This window comes from Coregonus lavaretus (assembly GCF_964263955.1).
Source record: "Coregonus lavaretus genome assembly, chromosome: 12".
NCBI classification, from domain to species: Eukaryota; Metazoa; Chordata; class Actinopteri; order Salmoniformes; family Salmonidae; genus Coregonus; species Coregonus lavaretus.
The window spans coordinates 19150335-19175991 of NC_139999.1; the positions used below are offsets into that span (position 1 = coordinate 19150335).

The window sequence follows — 25657 nt, forward strand, 5'->3', positions numbered from 1 at the left end:
ACAAATCCAGTGTCCACCCACACAAACGCCTCTCTGCATACTGAAACGGCTCAGCTGCTTAGCCGTCTGTCTGAAGAGGCAGTTAGGCAGGCAGGTATGCTGCCAACCAGCCAGGGAGACCAGCCCAGCCTCTCCCAGAGAGCCATGGTCTCTCTACCCAGACCCAGCCCTGTCAAACTAAACCCAGCGAGGTGTGTCAGTCAGACGCACTCACCACTGCATTCCCAGAGCATGCGATCTGGTCCAGGTCCAGAATGGCTGACATGTTTCCCAGGCAGGAGAGGACTGTTTGCTGCTGGGAGCTTTAAAGATCTCCACAATGAGGGCGGGAGAGAGAGGAGGGAGGAGGCGCAGGAGGAAGAGTGAGAGAGAGAGAGAGAGAGAGAGAGAGAGAGAGAGAGAGAGAGAGAGAGAGAGAGAGAGAGAGAGCGCAAGAGTGTAATGGGGAGTAGAGAGACTAACTGCACCAGCTAGACCAGCAAGAGGGAAAGGAGATAGTGAGAGACAGAAAGGGTGAATATTTGTAATGAGAGTGGGAGGGATGGAAAAGATGCAGAGCGAGAGGACGGGAGATAGAGGGAGAGACAGAGTGAGTGAGACTGCAGTTTGCACTTGGTAAGCACAGCGCGTCCGTGCTTCCAGGGCTGTGTACCAGTTATTTTAATTGGATTTCAGCAGGTCAGGTGGGCAGAAAGGGGGCGAGCTAGAGGAGAACAGAGGAGAGGGATGGGGGATGGATGGATGGATGGAGAGAGAGAGAGAGAGAGAGAGAGAGAGAGAGAGAGAGAGAGAGAGAGAGAGAGAGAGAGAGAGAGAGAGAGAGAGAGAGAGAGAGGAGAGAGAGAGAGAGCGGAGGAGAGAGAGAGAGAGAGAGAGAGAGAGAGAGAGAGAGAGAGAGAGAGAGAGAGAGAGAGAGAGATAGAGAGAGAGAGAGAGAGAGAGAGAGAGAGAGAGAGAGAGAGAGAGAGAGGAGAGAGAGAGAGAGAGAGAGAGAAAGGCGAGAGGGGGGTATTAGGTGGAGGCAGGCAGGCATCCCAGGAGACAAGCAGCACTCTGACAACACAGAGAGAGAGAGAGAGGTGCTGTAGAAGGGATGCTGACTTTGACTATTGACCGCTTCCTTCCAGTGCATTCTGCATCAGCTCAGCAGCAGCAGCGCTCTGAAATCACTGTCTGATCCTGATGAATTATCAGAGCATCATCTTGAGATGTCAATTCATGGGCTAGAATTGGATTAAACACTGTACCTGTCATCAATGAGCAACCAGGCTAATCATATGAAGATAAAATAATATCTTTGTGTTGCAGAGTGAAAACTCAAATGGCAGTGGCAGTGAAACATCAAATTGCTGAGGCTATTTTGGGCTCTGAGGGAAGAAGGTCTGCATTGAATATCAATATGATCTCAGGCTTCTAATGCACCAATATGATTTTGTAACAGCAGATTTTCCAGTAAGTAAGGCATTGAGTAATGATTTTGCTCATTAATGACTGTGCAATGAACCAGCTGTGACCCCATGGTCATCCAAAGAACCTTCACCATGATGGGCTGCAAAAGATACATTTGTATCCTAAAGAGATTGACAAACGTCTATATTACACTGTAATAACAATCCACATTCCTCTATATCACTTATATGAGTGAGTGTGTGTACGCATGCATTCACTGGAATCAGTATGTGTGAGAGATTGGTGCATACAGCGATACACAGATATTTCTCTGTAAACGTCTCTCCTTCTCTATTGAACCTGATAACCTATTGATTCTTCATATATTTTATCTCATCTCTATGCGAGTTTCCCACTAGCAATTACCAGTTGGAGGGGCGTTCAAGTGGATTTTTCCCAATCGTATGCTGGTATTTACAAATTTACGAGATGTTATGAATGCAGCATAACAGATTGATATTGCTGGCCAAGTGGGCTGAGTTTACCCGTGGAGACCAACAGGTACATACTGTAGAATATATCGAGTGGGCGGAGCAGCAAACTCAGTGTGTGTTCTATTGGTCCTACAGTGTGAACTCCACCGACAGTGATAGGCGAGCTGGGTGGAGCACTGCTACTCCAGCTGCCCTGTCTTCCTCTGACTATGTTTTCCCTCATAGTCCAAGAGCATCTGGTCGTGGTGGTGGCAGAGGGCTACTCATTTCTCCTAACTGGAGAGTTTCTCTTCTCTCCCTCTCTCAACTGTCCATCTGCTCATTTGAATTCCATGCTGTCATTGTCACTTGTCCATTCAAGCTTGTTGTCATTTATCGCCCACCAGGTGCCCTTGGAGAGTTCCTCAATAAGCTTGACACCTTGATAAGCTCATTTCCTGATGAGGGCTCACCGCTCTTCATACTTGGCGACTTCAACCTCCCAACGTCTGCCTTCGATTAATTTCTTTCCAACTCTCTCTTTCTTCACCTTGCCTCTTTTGACCTTACCTTTTCCCAATCCCCTCCAACTCACAAGGCAGGAAATACGCTTGACCTCATTTTTACTAGAGGCTGCTCACCTACTAATCTCACTGCAAACCCCCCCCCCCCTTTTCTGACTCCTTCCACCTACCCTAGCCACTCAACCCCTACCCAGATGATCATGCACCGTCGCAATCTTCGCTCTCTCTCTCCCACTACTCTTTTCTCTTCTATCCTATCATCTCGCCCTTCTGCTAAATCCGTCTCCCTCCTGTCTCCTAATTCTGCTTCTTCGACCCTACTCTCCTCCCTTTCCACATCCTATGACTCGCACTGTCCCCTTTCCTCCAGGCCGAGCTGGCTGAGTGACTCATTGTGAGCTTACAAAACAGGGCTTTGGGCAGCTGAGCAAAAATGAAGGAAAACTATACTTCCGCAGGACCTATCATCCTTTCACTCCCGCCTCTCTACCTTCTCTTCCTCTGTATTCACTGCTTTCTATCACTCTACATTTCAAGCTTCTGCCTCTAACCCTAGGAAACTATTTTCCACCTTCTCCTCCCTCCTTAATCCCCCTCCCTCCTCACTCTCTGCAGATGACTTTGTCAACCACTTTGAAAAGAAGGTTGACGACATCCGCTCCTCATTCACTCAGCCTATTGAATCCACTGGTCTCACTCACACAGAAGTACCCTACGCCTTGACCTCTTTCTCCCCTCTCTCTCCAGATGAAATCCTGCGACTAGTGAGTTCTGGCCGCCTGACAACCTGCCTGCTTGACTCCCATTCCTCACTTCCCTCATCAACTCATCCCTGACTAATGGCTGCGTCCCCTCTGACTTAAAAATGGCCCAAGTCGTTCCACTCCTCAAGAAACCAACACTCGACTCATCTGACGTCAAAAACTATAGACCTGTATCGCTTCTTTCTTTTCTTTCCAAAACACTTGAGCGTGCTGTCTCTGATCAACTTTCTTATTATCTCTCTCAGGACGATCTTCTTGAACCTAACCACTCAGGCTTCAAGACGGGTCACTCAACCAAGACTGCTCTACTCTGTGTCACAGAGGTTCTCCGCACTGCCAAAGCTGACTCTCTCTCCTCTGTTCTCATCCTCCTAGATCTATCCGCTGTCTTCGACACCGTGAACCATCAGATCCTTCTCTCCACCCTCTCAGGGCTGGACATCTCAGGCTCTGCACACTCTTGGATTGCATCCTACCTGGCAGGCCGCTCCTATCAGGTGACGTGGAGAGGATCTGTGTCTGCACCACATACTCTCACTACTGGTGTCCCCCAGGGCTCGGTTCTAGGCCCTCTCCTCTTCTCTCTATAGACCATGTCACTCGGCTCCGTCATATCCTATCATTACTATGCGGATGACACTCAACTACTTTTCTCCTTCCCCCCTTCTGACACCCAGGTGGCGACATGCATCTCTGCGTGTCTGGCAGATATCTCAGCTTGGATGTCGGCCCACCACGTCAAGCACAACCTCGACAAGACGGAGCTGCTCTTCCTCCCAGGGAAGGCCTGCCCGCTCAAAGACCTCTCATCACGGTTGACAACTCCACAGTGTCGCCCTCCCAGAGTGTAAAGAACCTTGGCGTGACCCTGGACAACACTTTGGCTTTCTCTGCAAACATTAAAGCAGTGACTCGCTCCTGCAGGTTCATGCTCTACAACATCCATAGAGTACAACCCTACCTCACACAGGAAGTGGCACAGGTCCTAAACCAGGCTCTTGTCATCTCCCGTCTGGACTACTGCAACTCGCTGTTGGCAGGGCTCACCGCTTGTGCCATCAAACCCCTGCAACTTATCCAGAACGCTACAGCCCGCCTGGTTTTCAACCTTCCCAAGTTCTCCCATGTCATCCCGCTCCTCCGCACATTCCACTGGCTTCCAGTTGAAGCTTGCATCCACTACAAGAGCATGGCGCTTGCCTACGGAACAGCAAGAGGAACTGCCCCTCCCAACCTTCAGGCTATGCTCAAACCCTACACCACCTGTGGTCTCTTAGCCCTCCCACCCCTACGGGAGGGCAGCTCCCGCTCAGCCCAGTCCAAGCTCTTCTCTATCCTGGTACCCCAATGGTGGAACCAGCTTCCCCCTGAAGCTAGGACAGCAGAGTCCCTGCCCATCTTCCAATAGCACCTGAAACCCTACCTCTTCAAAGATTATCTTCAATAATCCCCCTCCTCACCTAAACCCCCCTCCTAAAAAAAGAAATGTTCCTGAACCAACACTTGCACTTGACTCAATCCCCCCCCCCCCCCCCCCCTCTAGCGCTGACTTTGCTGATAGTTACTTTATTGAGGAAAAGTGTACTTACTATGCCTGTGATAAGTGGTTGTCCCACCTAGCTATCTTAAAATGAATGCACTAACTGTAAGTCGCTCTGGATAAGAGCGTCTGCTAAATGACTGAAATGTAAATGTCAAATGGAGCGTACTACCTAGTGTTTCTACATTAATTATTCCCACTACTGCCCCACAGGGGGTGCCACATACACACACATGCAGAGGTATGGATACAGAGACACATTCACACTGTACAAGCACCTGTTGTCCGGTCTAATGATGATGCATGCATCTCTGGTAAAAATCACCCCACCCGGATTATCAATAATCTGTTCACAAGTGACTGCTATCTCCGCACACAGGCACACAGCAGCTATGCGCACATATTTTTACTGATAAATCACCACCACTTTAATTCAGGTATACATTTCTCATTAGTCTGTTTTGGTTCAATTCCACAGTGTCACCTCAGAACGCAATCATAGAGACTCGTCATGACTGTTTCTAAGTCTCTCAGCCAAAGGCAGGCCAGTGACAGTGACACAGTCAAGCTGTAGTGACAGTGACACAGCCAAGCTGTCACCTCTCCGTCCCTGTGAGTCATACAGACACTATTGTCTCAGCACCAACCACCCCCTCCAAGGAGATGGAGGACAGAGGAGAAAGTGGAGGACAGGGATAGCGTCTTAAAGAGGACACTGATGTACTTCTTCTCATTGCACTGTTTTCCCCACTTCTCCTTTGGAGCTACATTAACCAATATCTTAACCACATTATTCTTCAATAACATAGACAAGTTTTCTGCATTGTACAGGCACATCTTAGACACGAAAGTCCAGCTCCTCTGCTCTGCACCATCAGTCAGGCTTAGAGCGCCCTCTCCTGGGCTAAACGAGATCAGCAGAACACAGGGGGCCAATGACTTGCAATCCCAGTTTGACTTCATTTGAAGCCATTTGCTTCACCCACTGAAGGGGAAGAGAGAGGAGAGAGCATTCCTGGAGAAGGCCAAGATCAAGCTGGGAAGAGGTTGTCAGGTTCTTTAAATTCATACACTATCATGTTAATTCAACTAGCTTATAAAGTGAGCTCCAAAAGTATTGGGCAGTTTTTTTGGCTCTGTACTCCAGCACTTTGAATTTAAACGGATACAATGACTATGAGGTTAAAGTGCAGACTGTCAGCTTTAATTTGAGGGTATTTTCATTCATACAGCACTTTTTGTGCATAGTCCCCCCATTTTAGGGGACCAAAGGTATTGGGACAAATTAACTTATATGTGTATTAAAGTAGTCAAAAGCTTAGTATTTGGTCCCATATTCCTAGCACACAATGATTACATCAAGCTTTGCTGTTTGTTTTAGTTGTGTTTCAGATTTTGTGCCCAATAGAAATGAATGGTAAATCATGAATTGTGTCATTTTGGAGTCACTTTTATTGTAAATAAGAATAGAATAGAACACTTCTACATTAATGTGAATGCTACCATGATTACAGATAACCTCTCAACATTACAATAACAGGGCAGGTTAGCATTTTTGGGGGTATGATATTTATGCATCTGTAACTTTCTCACTATGTACAAAAAGTGCTGTAATTTCTAAACGGTTCACCCGATATGGATGAAAATACCCTAAAATTAAAGCTGACAGTCTGCACTTTAACCTCACAGCCATTGTATCATTTCAAATCCAAAGTGCTGGAGTACAGTGCCAAAACAACAGCAAAAAATTGTCAGTGTCCCAATACTTTTGAAGCTCACTGTACATAGAACAATATATCTGAAATGGATTACACCATTGTCTCTGCTAGATCTAAGGAGGACTGAATTGTGATGTTGAACAGAGCTAAGCACCCTGTTACTCCCCCCTTAGTGTCATTGCAGCTCCCAGAGCAGGTCTCCTGACACTGCACTCATTTAGCATCACATTTTGAAAGCATAGCCATGTCTAGCTCCATCATTTTGTTCAGAATTCCTGCAAGAGTTTAAATGTATAACAATGTGCGAAGGGAGGGAGGGTGACACACATCTAGTGGCTACCTCCGTGTGATGTAAGAGAAACATTTTTTATTTAACCTTTATTTAACCAGGTAAGCCAGTTGAGAACAAGTTCTCATTTACAACTGCAACCTGGCCAAGATAAAGCAAAGCAGTGCGATAAAAACAACAACACAGAGTTACATATGGGGTAAAACAAAACAGAAAGTCAAAATTACAACAGAAAATATATATACAGTGTGTGCAAATGTAGCAAGTTATGGAGGTAAGGCAATAAATAGGCTATAGTGCAAAATAATTACAATTAGTATTAACACTGGAATGATAGATGTGCAAGAGATGATGTGCAAATAGAGATACTGGGGTGCAAATGAGCAAAATAAATAACAATATGGGGATGAGGTAGTTGGGTGGGCTAATTTCAGATGGGCTGTGTACAGGTGCAGTGATCGGTAAGGTGCTCTGACAACTGATGCTTAAAGTTAGTGAGGGAGATAAGAGTCTCCAGCTTCAGAGATCATCATCAGGTTGGGACTGCATCATCCCTGTGGTGACTGATACCCTATGCCTCACCCTCGGGCCCTGTCGCCCCTTCCCATCCACATCCACACACACCGTCTCTGGGTGATGACGTCACAGCAGTGCTGCAGTGGAATGACTAATGGAAGCTTCTGTAATAATTATACAAATCCTGGTGGATTTACTGGCTATACAAACACTGCTGGTACAATGTCCCGATGGATGTGGCAAAGGTTAAGGGAATATGTCTGAAAGTGTGTGTGTTTGTGTGTCTGACAATGCCTATATGTGTGTCTGAGTGTATGCATGAAGGGGGGGATGGGTGAACAGACAGGACCACATGGAGGAAAAGAGCATACACCAGCCCTGCTCCACTGAGCATGCTTACTATCCTACCTGCTGTAGCTATATTTAGCCCAGGATGTGATGCAGGGAACAGGCATGACTGCATGGAGGCTGGGAAAGCCAGGGTTAGTTAACCCTTTACAGCCCCTGGGAGAGGCAGCATCTACCTGACTGTTGAAGGGCAACCCTCATACTTATGTATTTTGTACTGTGCACAGACCACTGTCCACTGTCAGAAGATACAAAAATAATTAAGATATATTTCTGACTGTAGCCTATGTATGTAGGCTAATAATAACTGGAGACACTCACCTGGCAGTCAAAGTCCTGGAAATTTCGTGAATTCTGAGAGAAAAGAGGAAAGAAAGGTATATGTTATTGAGGTGTTGGATGGTAGAAATAGTTTCACCTACAGTATTTTACACTGAACAAAAATATAAACGCAACATATAAAGTGTTGGTCCCATGTTTCATGAGCTGAAATAGAATATCCCAGAAACTTTCCATATGCACAAAAAACGTATTTCTCTCAAATGTTGTGCACAAATTTGTTTACATCCCTGTTAGTGAGCATTTCTCCTTTGCCAAGATAATCCATCCACCTGACAGGTATGACACATCAAAAAGCTGATAAAACAGCATGATCATTACATAGATGCACCTTGAGCTGGGGACAATAAAAGGCCACTCTAAAATGTGCAGTTTTGTCACACAACACAATGTCACAGATGTGTCAAGTTTTGAGGGAGTGTGCAATTGGCATGCTGACTGCAGGAATGTCCACCAGAGCTGTTGCCAGAAAATTTAATGTTAAGTTCTCTACCATAAGCCACCTCCAAAATCGTTTTAGAGAATTTGGCAACATGTCTAACTGGCCTCACAACCGCAGACCACGTGTATGGTGTTGTGTTGGCGAGCGGTTTGCTGATGTCAACGTTGTGAACAGAGTGCTCCATGGTGGCGGTGGGGTTATGGTATGGGCAGGCATAAGCTACGGACAATGAACACAATTGCATTTTAGCGATGGCAATTCAAATGCACAGAGATACTGTGACGAGATCCTGAGGCCTATTGTCGTGCCATTCATCCGCAGCCATCACCTCATGTTTCAGCATGATCATTTACAGCCCCATGTCGCAAGGATCTGTACACAATTCCTGGAAGCTGAAAATGTCCCAGTTCTTCCATGGCCTGCATACTCATTAGACATGTCACCCATTGAGCATGTTTGGGATGCTCTGGATCGACATGTACGACAGCTTGTTCCAGTTCCCGCCAATATCCATCAACTTCGCACAGCCATTGAAGAGGAGTGGGATAACATTCCACAGGCCACAATCAACAGCCATCAACTCTATGCGAAAGAGATGCTGACTGGTTTTCTGATCCATGCCCCTTCATTTTTTTAAAGTACATGTGACCAACAGAGGCATATCTGTATTCCCAGTCATGTGAAATCCATAGATTAGATCCTAATGAATTTATTTCAATTGACTGATTTCCTTATATGAACTGTAACTCAGTAAAATTGTTGATTGTTGCATTTATTTATTTTTATTTTTCCTTTATTTAACTAGGCAAGTCAGTTAAGAACAAATTATTATTTACAATAACGGCCTACACCGGCCAAACCCGGATGATGCTGGGCCAATTGTGCGCCGCCCTATGGGACTCCCAATCACAGCCGGTTGTGATACAGCCTGGAATCGAACCAGGGCGTCTGTAGTGACGCCTCAAGCACTGAGATGCAGTGCCTTAGACCACTGCGCCACTATTTTTGTTCAGTATAGAAAAAACCACTATGGGTGTTTCAATATACATGCGCTGCCTAATTGACATACTCTAAATATGCTATCCTATTTATCACCTGTCTGCCTCTCCTGTCAACTCATTACTGTCTGTCTGTCCTCACATCTATCCTGCAGGCTCCTGTGAGTATGTCTGTCAGTTGGGTTCTTAATGAGGTGGCCTGGCCACTAGGTGGAGATAGAGGTAAACCATAAACCCATTCATTCAGATGAGCTCATGACGCTGCCTTCCTTCCACCTGTCTGTCCACAGCCAGCCCACTTCACCAGCACCACTGTCAGGTGATGAATGGCCTGTTCAGCCCATGATGTATGACGCAACACCCTCTGCCTCAGCCTATACATCAACTCATGTCCTGTGATGCAGAGAAAGCCTAACAGTGGGTTTTGACCAGAGGCGTGGCCTCCTCTTGACAACGCTTGGCTCCAAGGCTTCACTTTTCCTGAAATTTGCATAAAGTAGAGCAGAGCTGAACTTTTTCTACCGCTCCGCTAACAGGGTTCTCGTCGCTCACCTTCCCACAATGCCCTGCACATTTATCCACGCGCCCTCGTTGAAAATGAATGTGGGCGGAACTTCTCCTGCCAAATTCATTTTTTGGTGAAAACCTTCTGTAACTGTCTGTAATATTACATTTACATTACATTTTAGTCATTTAGCAGACGCTCTTATCCAGAGCGACTTACAGTAATATCACCCTGGAACTGTCTGGAACAGAATAGTCCCCTCTGGGTATAAAACGAGTCAATTTACACAGATGGGCTGACTTCCTTCTCCATGCCCCACCCCAAGGCAGGCTGGGAGCTCATCCCCTCCTCGATGCTGCAGTGGAGACGGAGGTCCTTGAGGAACGGTGGGATGAAAGCTTTGATCTACTGGAGGTTTTTTTCTTCTCTCATCTGAATCTTTCAAGCAAAAAAGAGATGAGTTTCTGCTAGGTTCCCCTTTGATATTCCCCTCTTTCCTCCCCTCCCTCTTGCTTTCAAGCTTCATCTGCCTACTCTCTCTCTCTCCATCTCTCTGTGTCTCTCTCTGTATCCTCTGTATCTCTCTCTTGAGCCTAACTCCATCCCTTGCTTTTTCTTCTATTGACTCCTATTCCTCTATTTTTCTCTAGTCTTTTCTCTTCCCTCACTACAGTGAAGCAGAGATTATAAATAATTCACTTTGATGAACAGAGTTCTGGAGTGGGGAGGGAAGCACTGTTCACGATGGAGACAAACAGTGAATAAGTCTCTGTGTGTAATTCACACTGAGTCTACAAAACATTAAGAACACCTTGTATTTCAATGACATAGACTGACCAGGTGAATCCAGGTGAAAGCTATGATCCCTTATTGATGTCACTTGTTAAATCCACTTCAATCAGTGTAGATGAAGGGGAGGAGACAAGTTAAAGAAGGATTTTTAAGCCTTGAGACAATTGAGACATGGACTGTGTATGTGTTCCATTCAGAGGGTGAATGGGCAAGACACAATATTTAAGTGCCTTTGAACGGGGTATGGTAGTAGGTGCCAGACGCACCAGTTTGTGTCAAGAACTGCAATACTGCTGAATTTTTCACACTCAACAGTTTCCCATGTGCATCAAGAATGGTCCAACACCCAAAGGACATCCAGCCAACTTGACACAAGTGTGGGAAGCACTGGAGTCAACATGGGCCAGCATCCCTGTGGAACGCTTTCAACACCTTGTAGAGTCCATGCCCCGAGGAATGCAACTCAATATTAGGAAGGTATTCCTAATGTTTGGTATACTCAGTGTATAGGCAACATTTTGTGTGTGGTGTACATCTGTCTGTGTATGTGTGACTCTCCCTCGCAGGTGGTCATCTCATACTCTCACCTTATTGGTCAGCAGGGGCTTGATCTCAGTCAGCTGCACGTCCTGTAGCTCATCCATCTTCCTGTCTGGTCACTCTACTCCACACTGAGAGAAAGACAGAGAGAGAGAGAGAGAGAGAGAAGAAGACAACAAATGATCCATGTGAGCCACACATGGTATACATAGCACATAACATACCTTCTGAAATTAGAGCTACACAATTATAGCACATACCATCATACAAATACTTTATTATTTGCGTATTCACACACACACACACAGAACATAACAGAGATCTGAGAGACCACTGCTGCGTCGATAAGTTCATGTCAGCTTCACACTATTAGTTAATATGGGAGCGGTTAGTAACAGCACATCAGGCTGATTGATCTATTTGTATTGGATGAGAGAGGCAGGCAGCTGTGTGTCGTGCTGTGGCCATGGCCCTCCTGGCCCTGTCATTCCTCCCCTGAGACTCACACACAGACCTGAGCTGTATCGCCATGACACGCATGTGATGATGATGCATGAGGATGAAGCTGAAGGGTTGAAGGATTGAAGGGCATTCTCCCCCTCTGTGTGCTCTGTGAAAGGTTATTCCAGCCTTACATAGCCTACACCTAAGGACCAGGCAGCAGGCAGGCAAGGGGGCAGGCAGGCTGGCAGGCAGGGACACCACACAAATCCCTCCTCATTTGTTTTCCGTTTGAGGCAAATAATTACACAGAGAGAGACTACACCCCCGCCAGCACCTCCCCCTTTGACCTCAGCCCTGCTTGCTCAATGTGAGGACAGTAAACGGTGTTCTGTTACCTGGCTCTCTGAGAGAAGATCATGTTACAGAAGGGATAACAGGGGATAGAATCTAAAGAGACAGGCCTAGGTCAATGCTTCTAACAACATGTAGAATAAAATAAAACTTATCCCATTTTGTAATTGTCTCTCACTTACATGTATTGGTAAGTTAATACTCATATATTAACAACCTCAACAATTAATAGAAAATCGATCTAAAAAGTAACAGTACAAATACGGTGAAGGCTGGTCTTCAATAGAAAAGGCCATGGCTATTGGACTCACAACAGCCAATGGGAGTTCCAGTACTATAATAACTTCCTGTGTCAGGGCCCACCTCTCTCTAACAACCTTGAGCTGAGCATATAACCTTCAGGGTAGGCTGGTGATGTGCTTGGATAGTCTGGAACTCAACCAACCAGAACATCTCCACTCCACAGATGACTTCATCCCAGTTTGAGTCAGCAGGAACCATTAGGGTGTTCTCAGACCTGCTATGGTGGCTCACCCATGTGCATAGCCTCCGTCTGAAATATAATATAGCCCTGTGGCAAAACATCACTACCTTCCTGGAACAGACTGGACATTCCATCAAAACCCTAGCCTATGCCTGCACATCAATCATCAGAAGTAGTTAGTATGATGAAAACATGCCCAGCAATCCTGCTGACAAATCCGGTTCAAAGGAACTAAATAATATTTAGACAAGGAGCGAGAAAAAAGAAAAACAAATATTCTGCATGCTTGAGCAGATTCAGCGTATTGGCCGTATCAATCCAACACTTCCTCGGGCTGACACAGAAAGTGGGCAGGTAGCAAAGGCCAACTGCAATCGTGGCCTGCTAATCGGCTAACACAGCCACCAGAGGGAAGGGTCAGGGTAGGCTTATACCCAAATGACAGACAGACAGTTCCTAAAAGCTATCTTACAATAGGAAGTTGTATTGTATTGTACTGTATTGTATTGTACTGTTTTGTACTGTATTGTACTGTACTGTACTTTATTGTATTTTATTGTACTATATTGTATTGTAGTGTATGATTATACTGTACATTTCCTATGGCCCGACCCTGTTCCAACTATAAGAACACCAGGTCCTGTCTAGATACCTTAGTCTCCAACAGACTCACATTCCACTGTACGGTGTGTGCTGTGGTTGCCATAGAGACAAAGCCAGTGATGTTTATTCTAAGATAGGACAAACCCTTGGGACAAATGAGAGACAAAGAGACAAAGGGAACATAGAGAGGCTGTAATGGGACGTACAGATTGGGGCAGTGCAGGTCTGGAGAGAGAAGTTTTACCAATGATAACTTCTTCCCTGAGGCCACACAGTGCCATGTAGGACAATTCAAATACAGTCATTCAGATACACATTATTCAGACAATGAGAGTTCAATGAGTTAGCCTAGGCCAGGGATTCCCAAACTCGGTCCTGGCCCCCGTCCCCCCCTGGGTGCACATTTTGTTTTTTTGCCCTAGCACTACAAAGCTGTTTTAAATAATCAAAGCTTAATGATGAGTTGGTTATTTGAATCAGCTGTGTAGTGTTAGGGCAAAAAACAAAACGTGCACCAAGGAGGGGGGGGGGGGGAACCCTGGCCTAGAGGAGTCACATTTGGTTAAATGCCTCTGACATCAGACGATGCTCAGAACACGCTATGTGCGTGGATGAATATAGAGTATGGGGAAGGGAAAATACTGGAAACAGCTGACACAGTACAATGAGGTACATACCTGTGACCTAACTGTCTGGAAAGTCTGACTGGTGGTGGATTATGGATATTCTGAATACAGTACGTCTCTTAACTGTCTTGTTTACAAAGACCAATACACACACTTATACACACACATGCACAAGCACACACACAGGTCCTCTGGTCAATTTAGCGCTCAGCAGGTTGCTCCTGCAGTGCCTCCTCTTATCAGTGTTAAAAATCACGCCACACTGCACCACAGTGACTGAGGACCGAGCACTAGGAAAAACATCACTGAAGATCATGTCTGAGGTAAACCACGAGTCACAAAAGTGAAGAAAGCTCAGTCTTCACCACAGAATTAAACAGACAAAATAGTCCTATTTTTAAATGTCTGACTGTGTATTCTTATTTTCCCAGTCTTCCATCCTATGTGAAACTACACTGGTCTAACGGACAACCCACCAACGATGCCCTGCCCTCTGACGTGAGCTGGCTGGAGGTCATAGTATGAGAGAGGTGTTATTAGCTTTAGCCTAGTGCTGAGACACACACACATGCACACACACACACACACACACACACACACACACACACACACACACACACACACACACACACACACACACACACACACACACACACACACACACACACACACACACACACACACACACACACACACACACACACACACAAGGGAGTGCTGTAGCTGCCTTGTCAGCAGCCGGTGCTGAACGATCGATTGAGAGGACACATTCACACTCCTCCCCCTGCCTCATCCCTCTCTCCATCCATCTATCTATCTCCATCTCACATTGGAGAGCAGTGCACACTGGGAGGGGCTCCTATTATGGATTACAGTCGCCTGAGAGTCGTGATGCTGACCCTGAGGTAGCCCTCCTTAAATGGCAAATGTTGCCATGGTGACCTTATTTCTACCTACCTAGATGTCGCCGTGGAAACCCTAGGTCTAAGGTAACCTATAGACGTCGCCATGGTGACCCTGACTTGACCTACCAAATGCCACCATGGTGCCTTGAGTTAACCTACCTGTATGTTGTCATGGTGACACTGATTTCACTTACCTTAACGTCACCTATGACGGGCTGATGGATCTGCTGTGAGAGCAGGGCCCTGACAACAAGCTGAAATAAAGGGACTGTCTGTGTCGTGTGGCTGTCCCCTTTCACTTTGGATCAAATAACTTTGATGACACAGTCCCAATTAAAGAACAGAGGATCCTCTGTGTGTGGGGGAGATGTTTTGGGGTAAGTAGTCAAGCATAAAAATAACACGAGAGAAACAGGGCAAGACAAATTCCTGGGACGCTCCCGCCTCCCTCCCAGCCAACCATTGAGGACAGATCCCATGCCTGCTTTCCTTTATGTGACTCAATCGTGCTGGCATGGCCACCATCTGAAAGGAACAACTAACTGGCCTGTGTTCAAACCAGGAACATCTGAATAGAAACGTCTGCCCTGGCTGCTCCGCATCGCTGCCCCCACTCCCTCTGACACACTGTTTACAGTGCTTAGTCTGTGTATAATCCGCCCCAGAGTATAATTCTGTGACTGTGACGGGCTCAGTTCCAGATTATTCCTAACACTCTAACCCAGGCCATTCGTTTGGTAAGAGAATTAGAGGGAAAATCTAAATTTCACGTTTCCCTTTCCCTTCCTATCAGGGGATTAACAACACGACTATAGTGTTAGTCTTATGTTCTGATCCAATCCCTCTGCTCTGTTCTGACTGGAGGGGGAGAGACTAGTCGGTCAGACAGAGCATCAGAACTGGGAAAAGATTCTCTCTCTCCCTCTCTCCTTCCCTCCCTACCATCACCCCGGGAGCTTCCTGTGATATAGGAGCACACCCAGGCCTGAGAGGAAGCGAGCTCCTAGTGCTCCAGCCTTAATTACACTCCTCCTTTCCCAGAACAGTCTGTTCTCCTGGGGCCCAAATCTCTCTTGTTACTGCACTGAGGCCTACTGATCCAAGCAGACAACAAAATCTCTCCTCTGTTATAGTGCACATGCAACCTCCCATCCACAGGGTCGGTTAAGAAAACATACGCTTTAACTGAAGAGCACTCACACACACACACACCTTAGCCAAAGTATTCAATCTAGAATCAACACACACATCATTCACCCATTTATAATTCACAATTCTTATTCACAAGCAGTGTGTGCAGTAGCATAACCATGTGTTAATTCAGGTGACTGCAGTGAATTATTGAGGTGACCATTTAAAGTGGAATTCTCTGGATCTTTGAAGGATTAACCAGCCAAATACATAATCCATTAATCCAAATACATAATCCATTAATATAATTAACTCATAATGATATTGGAAAACACAACCACACTCTCACACACAGATTTTAATTTCCTAACCCTCCTATAAGCATAACTCAAAAGACTGGCAATAATTCCCTGGTTCTACACAGACGGTTGATTAATGTTAAGAGCCACCCCTCCACCCTCCCCCCTCTCTCTCTCTCTCTCTCTCTCTCTCCCTATCTGGTACTAGACTAGGGCTTTGATAGGGAGGTCGTAAAGGGGCGGAGGGACGTGACCTTGTGGAGTCTCCTCCTTCTTACTCAATCTCAGTATCCGTCTCTTATCTCTCTGCCTCTCAATTCAATTCAATTCAAAGGGCTTTATTGGCAGGGGAAACATATGTTTACATTGCCAACACAAGTGAAATAGATAATAAACAAAAGTGAAATAAACAATCAAAATGAACAGTAAACATTACACTCTCAAAGATTTCAGAGGAATAGAGACATGGCTATGTACAGTGTTATAACGATGTGCAAATAGTTAAAGTACAAAAGGGAAAATAGATAAACATAAATATGGTTTGTATTTACAATGGTGTTTCTTCTTCACTAGTTGCCCTTTTCTTGTGGCAACTGGTCACAAATATTACTGCTGTGATGGCACACTGTGGTATTTCACCCAATAGACATGGGAGTTTATCAAAATTGGATTTGTTTTGAAATTCTTTGTGGGTCTGTGTAATCTGAGGGAAATATGTGTCTCTAATTTGGTCATACTGTACATTTGGCAGGAGGTTAGGAAGTGCAGCTCAGTTTCCACCTCATTTTGTGGGCAGTGTGCACATAGCCTATCTTCTCTTGAGAGCCAGGTCTACCTACGGCGGCCTTTCTCAATAGCAAGGCTATGCTCACCGAGTCTGTACATACAGTGCATTCGGAAAGTATTCAGACCCCTTGACTTTTTCCACATTTTGTTATGTTACAGCCTTAATCTAAAATGGATAATACATTTGTATTCCTCATCAATCTACCCACAGTACCCCATAATGACAAAGGGAAAACATGTTTTTTGACATTGTTGCAAACGTATTAAAAATAAAAAACAGAAATATCTTATTTACATAAGTATTCAGACCCTTTGCTATGAGACTCAGGTGCCTCCTGTTTCCATTGATCATCCTTGAGATGTTTCTACAACTTGATTGGAGTCCACCTGTGGTAAATTCAATTAATTGGACATGATATATAAAGTCCCACAGTTGACAGTGCATGTCAGAGCAAAAACCAAGCCATGAGGTTGAAGGAATTGTCCGTAGAGCTCCGTGACAGGATTGTGTGGAGCCACAGATCTGGGGAAGGGTACCAAAATATTTCTGCAGCATTGAAGGTCCCCAAGAACACAATGGCCTCCATCATTCTTAAATGGAAGAAGTTTGGAACCACCAAGACTCTTCCTAGAGCTGGCCGCCCGGCCAAACTGAGCAATCGGGGGAGAAGGGCCTTGGTCAGGGAGGTGACCCCAGAACTCGATGGTCACTCTGACAGAGCTCTAGAGTTCCTCTGTGGAGATGGGAGAATCTTGTAGAAGGACAACCATCTCTGCAGCACTCCACCAATTAGGCCTTTATAGTAGTGGCCAGACGGAAGCCACACCTCAGTAAAAGGCACATGACAGCCCCCTTGGAGTTTGCCAAAAGGCACCTAAGAATCTCAGACCATGAGAAACAAGATTCTCTGGTCTGATGAAACCAAGATTGAACTCTTTGGCCTGAATGCCAAGCGTCACGTCTGGAGGAAACATGGCCTCATCCCTACGGTGAAGCATGGTGGTGGCAGCATCATGCTGTGGGGATGTTTTTGAGCGGCAGGGACTGGGAGACTAGTCAGGATCGAGGAAAAGATGAACAGAGCAAAGTACAGAGAGATCCTTGATGAAAACCTTCTCCAGAGCGCTCAGGACCTCAGACTGGGGAGAAGGTTCACCTTCCAACAGGACAACGACCCTAAGCACACAGCCAAGACAACGCAGGAGTGGCTTCGGGACAAGTCTTTGAATGTCCTTGAGTGGCCCAGCCAGAGCCCGGACCTGAACCCGATCGAACATGTCTGGAGAGACCTGAAAATAGCTGTGCAGCAATGCTCCCCATCCAACCTGACATAGCTTGAGAGGATCTGCAGAGAAAAATGCGAGAAACTCCCCAAATACAGGTGTGCCAAGCTTGTAGCGTTATACCCAAGAAGACTCTATGCTGTAATTGCTGCCAAAGGGGCTTCAACAAAGTACTGAGTAAAGGGTCTGAATACTTATGCAAATGTGATTTATTTTTATTTTTATAAATTAGTAACAATTCATAAAAACCTGTTTTTGCTTTGTCATTATGTGGTATTGTGTGTAGATTGATGAGGGGGGAAAAACTATTTAATCAATTTTAGAATAAGGCTGTAACGTAACAAAATGTGGAAAAGGTCAAGGGGTCTGAATACTTTCTGAAGGCACTGTATGTTGAAGAGGGTGGGGCTCACACTTTAAAATATGTGTGAAACACAAACCAATGATTGCAAAGTTATGCATAAGTACTACTTTTAACAATTTCCACAGAAAATCTTACAAAAACACATTTACCTGAAAACAGTGCAGATGCAACGTTTGGTAACAGAATGACAGTTTGGGCTGTTTGTGTAGCCCAACCCCCCCCGTCCACCAGCACCATTTTTTCACTCTAACTAACAAACAGGAAAACTCAATTTTAAACATTAAATCAAACAAAGAAGTATATGTATTAACCATAATTCATGCATCATCGTGACATGTAGGTCCTATGAGAGCCGATTGTTTGAGTAAGTCTTCCATGTTCCCAGTGTGTAGCCTACATCCACAGCCTCTCCGACTCAGCAAGGTCTATTTTGGTGTTCATGTATAAGTCATGTGGTGATCTGAGCAATACACTGCATGCACTTTTTGGGTGATGTGATTTGATTCTTCGAAGCGCTTGTGTCTATTGCTCTCTCTCACTCTCCCTCTCTCTCTCTTTAAGGACAAAAAAGCAATGATATCCCTGTTACATCAAGGGGGGTTGATTATAGAGCATGAAGATTGCACTGAACCACTGACAACACTAGCGGTGAAAAATGCAATACTTGTATGTTCACACCACATGATGTTATATCCACAGATTGAAAGAGAACACTGATTAACATATACCTAAACAAAATAGTCTGTTTTCTACCAGCTAAAAAAATTTGTGAGGTGTCTCTGACATTCCAAAGTAGGATTAATTAGAGAATGGACATTGTGACAATAGCAACTTGTATGCATTATCGATACATCGATACGACCAAACACGGCCCTCACAAAAGGCATAGGGGCAACTAAAAAAAACATACTACTGCGCGGAATGACAATAGATGGATGAATCCCAATAAATCTACTGCAATCTATAACATGGTCGCTACCAGCGCTACTCCAGCTAAAAATAAGGCTGATGGGCCTGTTCTCAATGCTGCTAATAGAGTACCTGCCTCCACTCAGCTCTGCACGCTGGCTGCCCTGCATGGGAGCTGGTGGGGACTGTCTGTAGGGGATTCCTAGCACTGCTTACTGGTGCAGATAGGAGTGAAGAGGCAGGGCAGAGGCAGGGCAGAGGGAGGGCAGAGGGAGGGTAGAGAGAGAAAGGTAGAGAGAGACAGAGGTAAAAAGAGGGGTAGAGAGAGAGAGAAAGAGCAGATGAGGCAGGGGTTCACATCATAGTTGAGCCACGGTGACGGTGAGCCTTACTCCAGATAACAGGTTTACAGGACCCAGGGCTCTGATGTGTCTACACTACAGGACATAACACTGGCCCAAAGATGGGTGACAGAACCACAAGGCCATCGGTACATGTTAGTGTGACAACAGCGAGGTTCACACTCAGAGATAACCAAGACACTATAGAAAACATTCAAGGTAGTATTCTTTATTTAACACAGGCTTATGAGAGTATCTCTATGTGGATGGCAGGTAGGTAGGTTGGGTCTAAGTCAGTCTGTAGAACTGTATGGATCTGTAGTGAGCAGCCTGTTGGTCTAACCAAGCAAGGCTTTTTCCTGATAGAGCCATCTCACATGGTCATGGCCGGCTGTCACTGTGACAGATCAGGACAACTCAATCTCCCAAAGAGAGACAGAGGTGGACCCTCTCAGAACAGCACTGGCACCATCTCTTGTCTCCTGGTCGCCAGGGAGGCTGGCTGTGTCCTTGACAACCACAGGGGGCTGTCAACCCCTCTATGCAGCACTGCTGGTGATGGCATGATGCATAAAACCGCTCATCAGACCAACCGAAACAGTGTAAAAAGCCGCCCTTAGTATTATGGAGGCAACCCCCTGAAAGCTGACCATTCAGATAGGCTAGATGGATAGGCTAACATATTCAAAGGGTTAAGGTATAGATAAATAAAGACAAAGTACAGGAACTAAAAAAAGACAGTGAGATAAGAATACAAGCTCTGAATCAGATTCCTGCCTTCTGCGGTACAGATCTATCCTGTACACTCCAAACACATATACAGTGGGGGAAAAAAGTATTTAGTCAGCCACCAATTGTGCAAGTTCTCCCACTTAAAAAGATGAGAGAGGCCTGTAATTTTCATCATAGGTACACGTCAACTATGACAGACAAATTGAGATTTTCTTTTCCAGAAAATCACATTGTAGGATTTTTTATGAATTTATTTGCAAATTATGGTGGAAAATAAGTATTTGGTCACCTACAAACAAGCAAGATTTCTGGCTCTCACAGACCTGTAACTTCTTCTTTAAGAGGCTCCTCTGTCCTCCACTATTTACCTGTATTAATGGCACCTGTTTGAACTTGTTATCAGTATAAAAGACACCTGTCCACAACCTCAAACAGTCACACTCCAAACTCCACTATGGCCAAGACCAAAGAGCTGTCAAAGGACACCAGAAACAAAATTGTAGACCTGCACCAGGCTGGGAAGACTGAATCTGCAATAGGTAAGCAGCTTGGTTTGAAGAAATCAACTGTGGGAGCAATTATTAGGAAATGGAAGACATACAAGACCACTGATAATCTCCCTCGATCTGGGGCTCCACGCAAGATCTCACCCCGTGGGGTCAAAATGATCACAAGAACGGTGAGCAAAAATCCCAGAACCACACGGGGGGACCTAGTGAATGACCTGCAGAGAGCTGGGACCAAAGTAACAAAGCCTACCATCAGTAACACACTACGCCGCCAGGGACTCAAATCCTGCAGTGCCAGACGTGTCCCCCTGCTTAAGCCAGTACATGTCCAGGCCCGTCTGAAGTTTGCTAGAGTGCATTTGGATGATCCAGAAGAGGATTGGGAGAATGTCATATGGTCAGATGAAACCAAAATAGAACTTTTCGGTAAAAACTCAACTCGTCGTGTTTGGAGGACAAAGAATGCTGAGTTGCATCCAAAGAACACCATACCTACTGTGAAGCATGGGGGTGGAAACATCATGCTTTGGGGCTGTTTTTCTGCAAAGGGACCAGGACGACTGATCCGTGTAAAGGAAAGAATGAATGGGGCCATGTATCGTGAGATTTTGAGTGAAAACCTCCTTCCATCAGCAAGGGCATTGAAGATGAAACGTGGCTGGGTCTTTCAGCATTACAATGATCCCAAACACACCGCCCGGGCAACGAAGGAGTGGCTTCGTAAGAAGCATTTCAAGGTCCTGGAGTGGCCTAGCCAGTCTCCAGATCTCAACCCCATAGAAAATCTTTGGAGGGAGTTGAAAGTCCGTGTTGCCCAGCGACAGCCCCAAAACATCACTGCTCTAGAGGAGATCTGCATGGAGGAATGGGCCAAAATACCAGCAACAGTGTGTGAAAACCTTGTGAAGACTTACAGAAAACGTTTGACCTGTGTCATTGCCAACAAAGGGTATATAACAAAGTATTGAGAAACTTTTGTTATTGACCAAATACTTATTTTCCACCATAATTTGCAAATAAATTCATAAAAAATCATACAATGTGATTTTCTGGAGAAAAAAAATCTCATTTTGTCTGTCATAGTTGACGTGTACCTATGATGAAAATTACAGGCCTCTCTCATCATTTTAATTGGGAGAACTTGCACAATTGGTGGCTGACTAAATACTTTTTTTCCCCACTGTATATCGTGTACACTACACACACAGATCTACCCTGTACACTACACACAAATATATATCCTGTACACTACACACAAATATCTATCCTGTACACTCCAAACACAGATCAATCCTGTACACTACACACACAGATCTACCCTGTACACTACACACAAATATATATCCTGTACACTCCAAACACAGATCTATCCTGTACACTACACACACAGATATATCCTGTACACTACACACACAGATCTATCCTGTACACTACACACACAGATCTATCCTGTACACTACACACACAGATATATCCTGTACACTACACACACAGATATATCCTGTACACTACACACACAGATCTATCCTATACACTACACACACAGATCTATCCTGTACACTACACACACAGATATATCCTGTACACTACACACACAGATCTATCATGTACACTACACACACATATCTATCCTGTACACTACACACACAGATCTATCATGTACACTACACACACAGATCTATCCTGTACACTACACACACAGATCTATCCTGTACACTACACACACAGATATATCCTGTACACTACACACACAGATCTATCCTGTACACTACACACACAGATCTATCCTATACACTACACACACAGATCTATCCTGTACACTACACACACAGATATATCCTGTACACTACACACACAGATCTATCATGTACACTACACACACAGATCTATCCTGTACACTACACACACAGATCTATCATGTACACTACACACACAGATCTATCCTGTACACTACAAACACAGATCTATCCTGTGGCCTACCTACACTCCACAGACAGCAGACCATACAGATCTATCCTGTGGCCTATCTACACTCCACAGACAGCAGACCATACAGATCTATCCTGTAGCGTAGCCTTCATAAACTTAACACACAGATTTAACCTGTAGTGGCCTATATACACTCCACACACAGCAGGGTCACGACTCACCAGGGAGCCACACGCTTAAGCACAGGCCCAATCTCCCTGAGTGCTATTCACTCTGTAAATGAGTGTTTGATGCTTGTTTGTCGTGTTCCTCTCCCTCTTCGTTTAACTGCACTCACAGAAACACAGCCCTTGGAGGGATTCAATTCACTGGGGTGTCATATCGTCAATTTGCTTTGCTGCAATTACAACTGGTAGGGTATTTCATTTTCTGGGCCAAGGATCAAATCCTTATACTCTTTACCCTATCTGAGACCTTCCATCATTTGACTTCCTCCTCTGAAGGCTGAGTGTGTAGTGTTTACCACAGGAGGCTGCTGAGGGGAGGACAGATTATAATAATGGCTGGAATGGAGCTAATGAAATGGCATGTATTTGATACCATTCCACTAATTCCGCTCCAGCCATTACCACGAGCCCGTCCTCCCCAATTAAGGTGCCACCAACCTCCTGTGGTGCTTACTTATGTATGGGAGGAGCCTGACCACAAGCATTGATCTGTCTATGAAATGCTTTGTGGAATGGAGCACAGACCAGCAAAGCCCTCACAAGAAGTGCTTTAGCTACAGAACTCAAGAAACATGAGAAATCTATAACCAAAGGTAAACACAGCAGAACTGCAGTCTTTCCATTAACAGAGGACAAAGAATGAGTAGTAAACATCCATCAATTACTGTCCAGTCCATAGGTCTTTGAGTTTGCAAGAAAGGCATTTCACTGTACTTGTGCATGTGACATTAAAACTTGAAATGATCCGTTTTTAAGTTCAGTCACTGGACACTCTCACAGCACCTTAAACCTTGTTGAGAATATCTAACTGTGTAGAGATACCCGGATGTCGACTGAGAAATTCTCTGTGGTCATGTTACTAGACTACATTTCTGTCTCCAGAGCCAGGTATCTCCTTTTACTGCAGCAGAGGTGTGCATGTGAGTGTGAATATGAATCCCAGGCGGCAGTGAAGGACAGCGCAGGGCATCCAGAGGTCCAGCTTGGAATCAGTCCATCTTCCTGGATCAACAAGCCAGCCACCTGTGCTCTCTCTCTCTCTCTCTCTCTCTCTCTCTCTCTCTCTCTCTCTTTCTCTACCTCCCTCCCTCACCACCTGCTGCTGCTGACGCTGATAAAGAACAGAGAGACAGCTCCAGAGGTCTGATCCAAGAGATTGGCATTACTGACAAATGTGAGGAAAGGATACCACAGGAGCTTCATATGACCATGATGAGACTGTACAGGGGCTTAGAGAGGTTTACTATGTCCAGCACAGGCATGGGTCCTCAGATCCTCAAAAGGTTCTACAGCTGCACCATCGAGAGCATCCTGACTGGTTACATCACCGCCTGGTACGGCAACTGCTCGGCCTCCGACCGCAAGGCACTACAGAGGGTAGTGTGTACGGCCCAGTACATCACTGGGGCCAAGCTTCCTGCCATCCAGGACCTCTATACCAGGCGGTGTCAGAGGAAGGCCCTAAAAATTGCCAAAAACTCCAGCCACCCTAGTCATAGACACACGGCAAGTGGTACCAGAGCGCCAAGTCTAGGTCCAAAATGCTTCTTAACAGCTTCTACCCCCAAGCCATAAGACTCCTGAACAGCTAATGGCTACCCAGACTATTTGCATTGTCCCCCACCCCCTCTTTTACGCTGCTGCTACTCTCTGTTTATTATCTATGCATAGTCACTTTACATCTACCTACATGTACATATTACCTCAATTACCTCGACTAACGTGTGCCCCCGCACATTGACTCTGTACCGGTACCCCCTGTATATAGCCTCGCTACTGTTCTTTTATTGTTGCTCTTTAATTATTATTATTATTATTTAATTTTTTTGACATCAGTTTATTTTAGTAAATACATTCTTAACACTTATTTTTCTTAAAACTGCATTGTTGGTTAAGGGTTTGTAAGTAAGCATTTCACTGTAAGGTCTATCTATACCTGTTGTATTCTGCACCGGTACCCCCCTGTATATATAGCCTCCCTACTATTATTTTATTTTACTTCTGCTCTTTTTTTCTCAACACTTTTTTGTTGTTGTTTTATTTTACTTTTTTAAATTAAAAAATAAATGCATTGTTGGTTAAGGGCTGTAAGTAAGCATTTCACTGTAATGTCTACACCTGTTGTATTCGGCGCATGTGGCCAATAAAATTTGATTTGATTTTAAACACAATTTTATTTTATTTTATTTGACTAGACACACCAATCACCTCGGTATTGTGTGTTAGGCGATAGTACATAGTACAGTGTAGGCCTAACTAGTCTATTAGTGTTATTACAATGTAATAAGACTGACCATATAAGTATAGACCCAGGTTGTGAAAAGGAGACATATAGGCACTGCCACAGGACAGGAACCTGTGCATCAGCTCTTTCCTCTGATAGGTCCACTTAGCAGATAACCTGCTGTGCAAAGCAGGTACTGCTAAGGACTGCTGGGACTTCCAAAGCGTGAATTATATCCACACAGTTCAACTAGAGAAACTGAAGATACATCACTGCTTCGCTTGAGGGCAAATAGGTGAATCTGTGCCTGTGTCATACAAACACAACAAATT

The 25657-nt window shown here is 45.0% G+C and overlaps 1 protein-coding gene across 1 annotated transcript in view; it reads right to left on the minus strand.

Annotated features, from left to right (window-relative positions):
* Positions 1–25657, minus strand: part of ndrg3a (ndrg family member 3a) — a 44141-nt gene that overhangs the window by 16416 nt on the left and 2068 nt on the right. The window contains exons 2-3 of the mRNA XM_084173580.1: positions 11225–11308; positions 7883–7915 (exon numbers count right to left, since the gene is read on the minus strand). Of these exons, the coding sequence (XP_084029706.1) occupies positions 7883–7915; positions 11225–11281 (90 nt within the window). The 5' untranslated portion in view covers positions 11282–11308. The remainder of the gene's footprint in view (positions 1–7882; positions 7916–11224; positions 11309–25657) is intronic.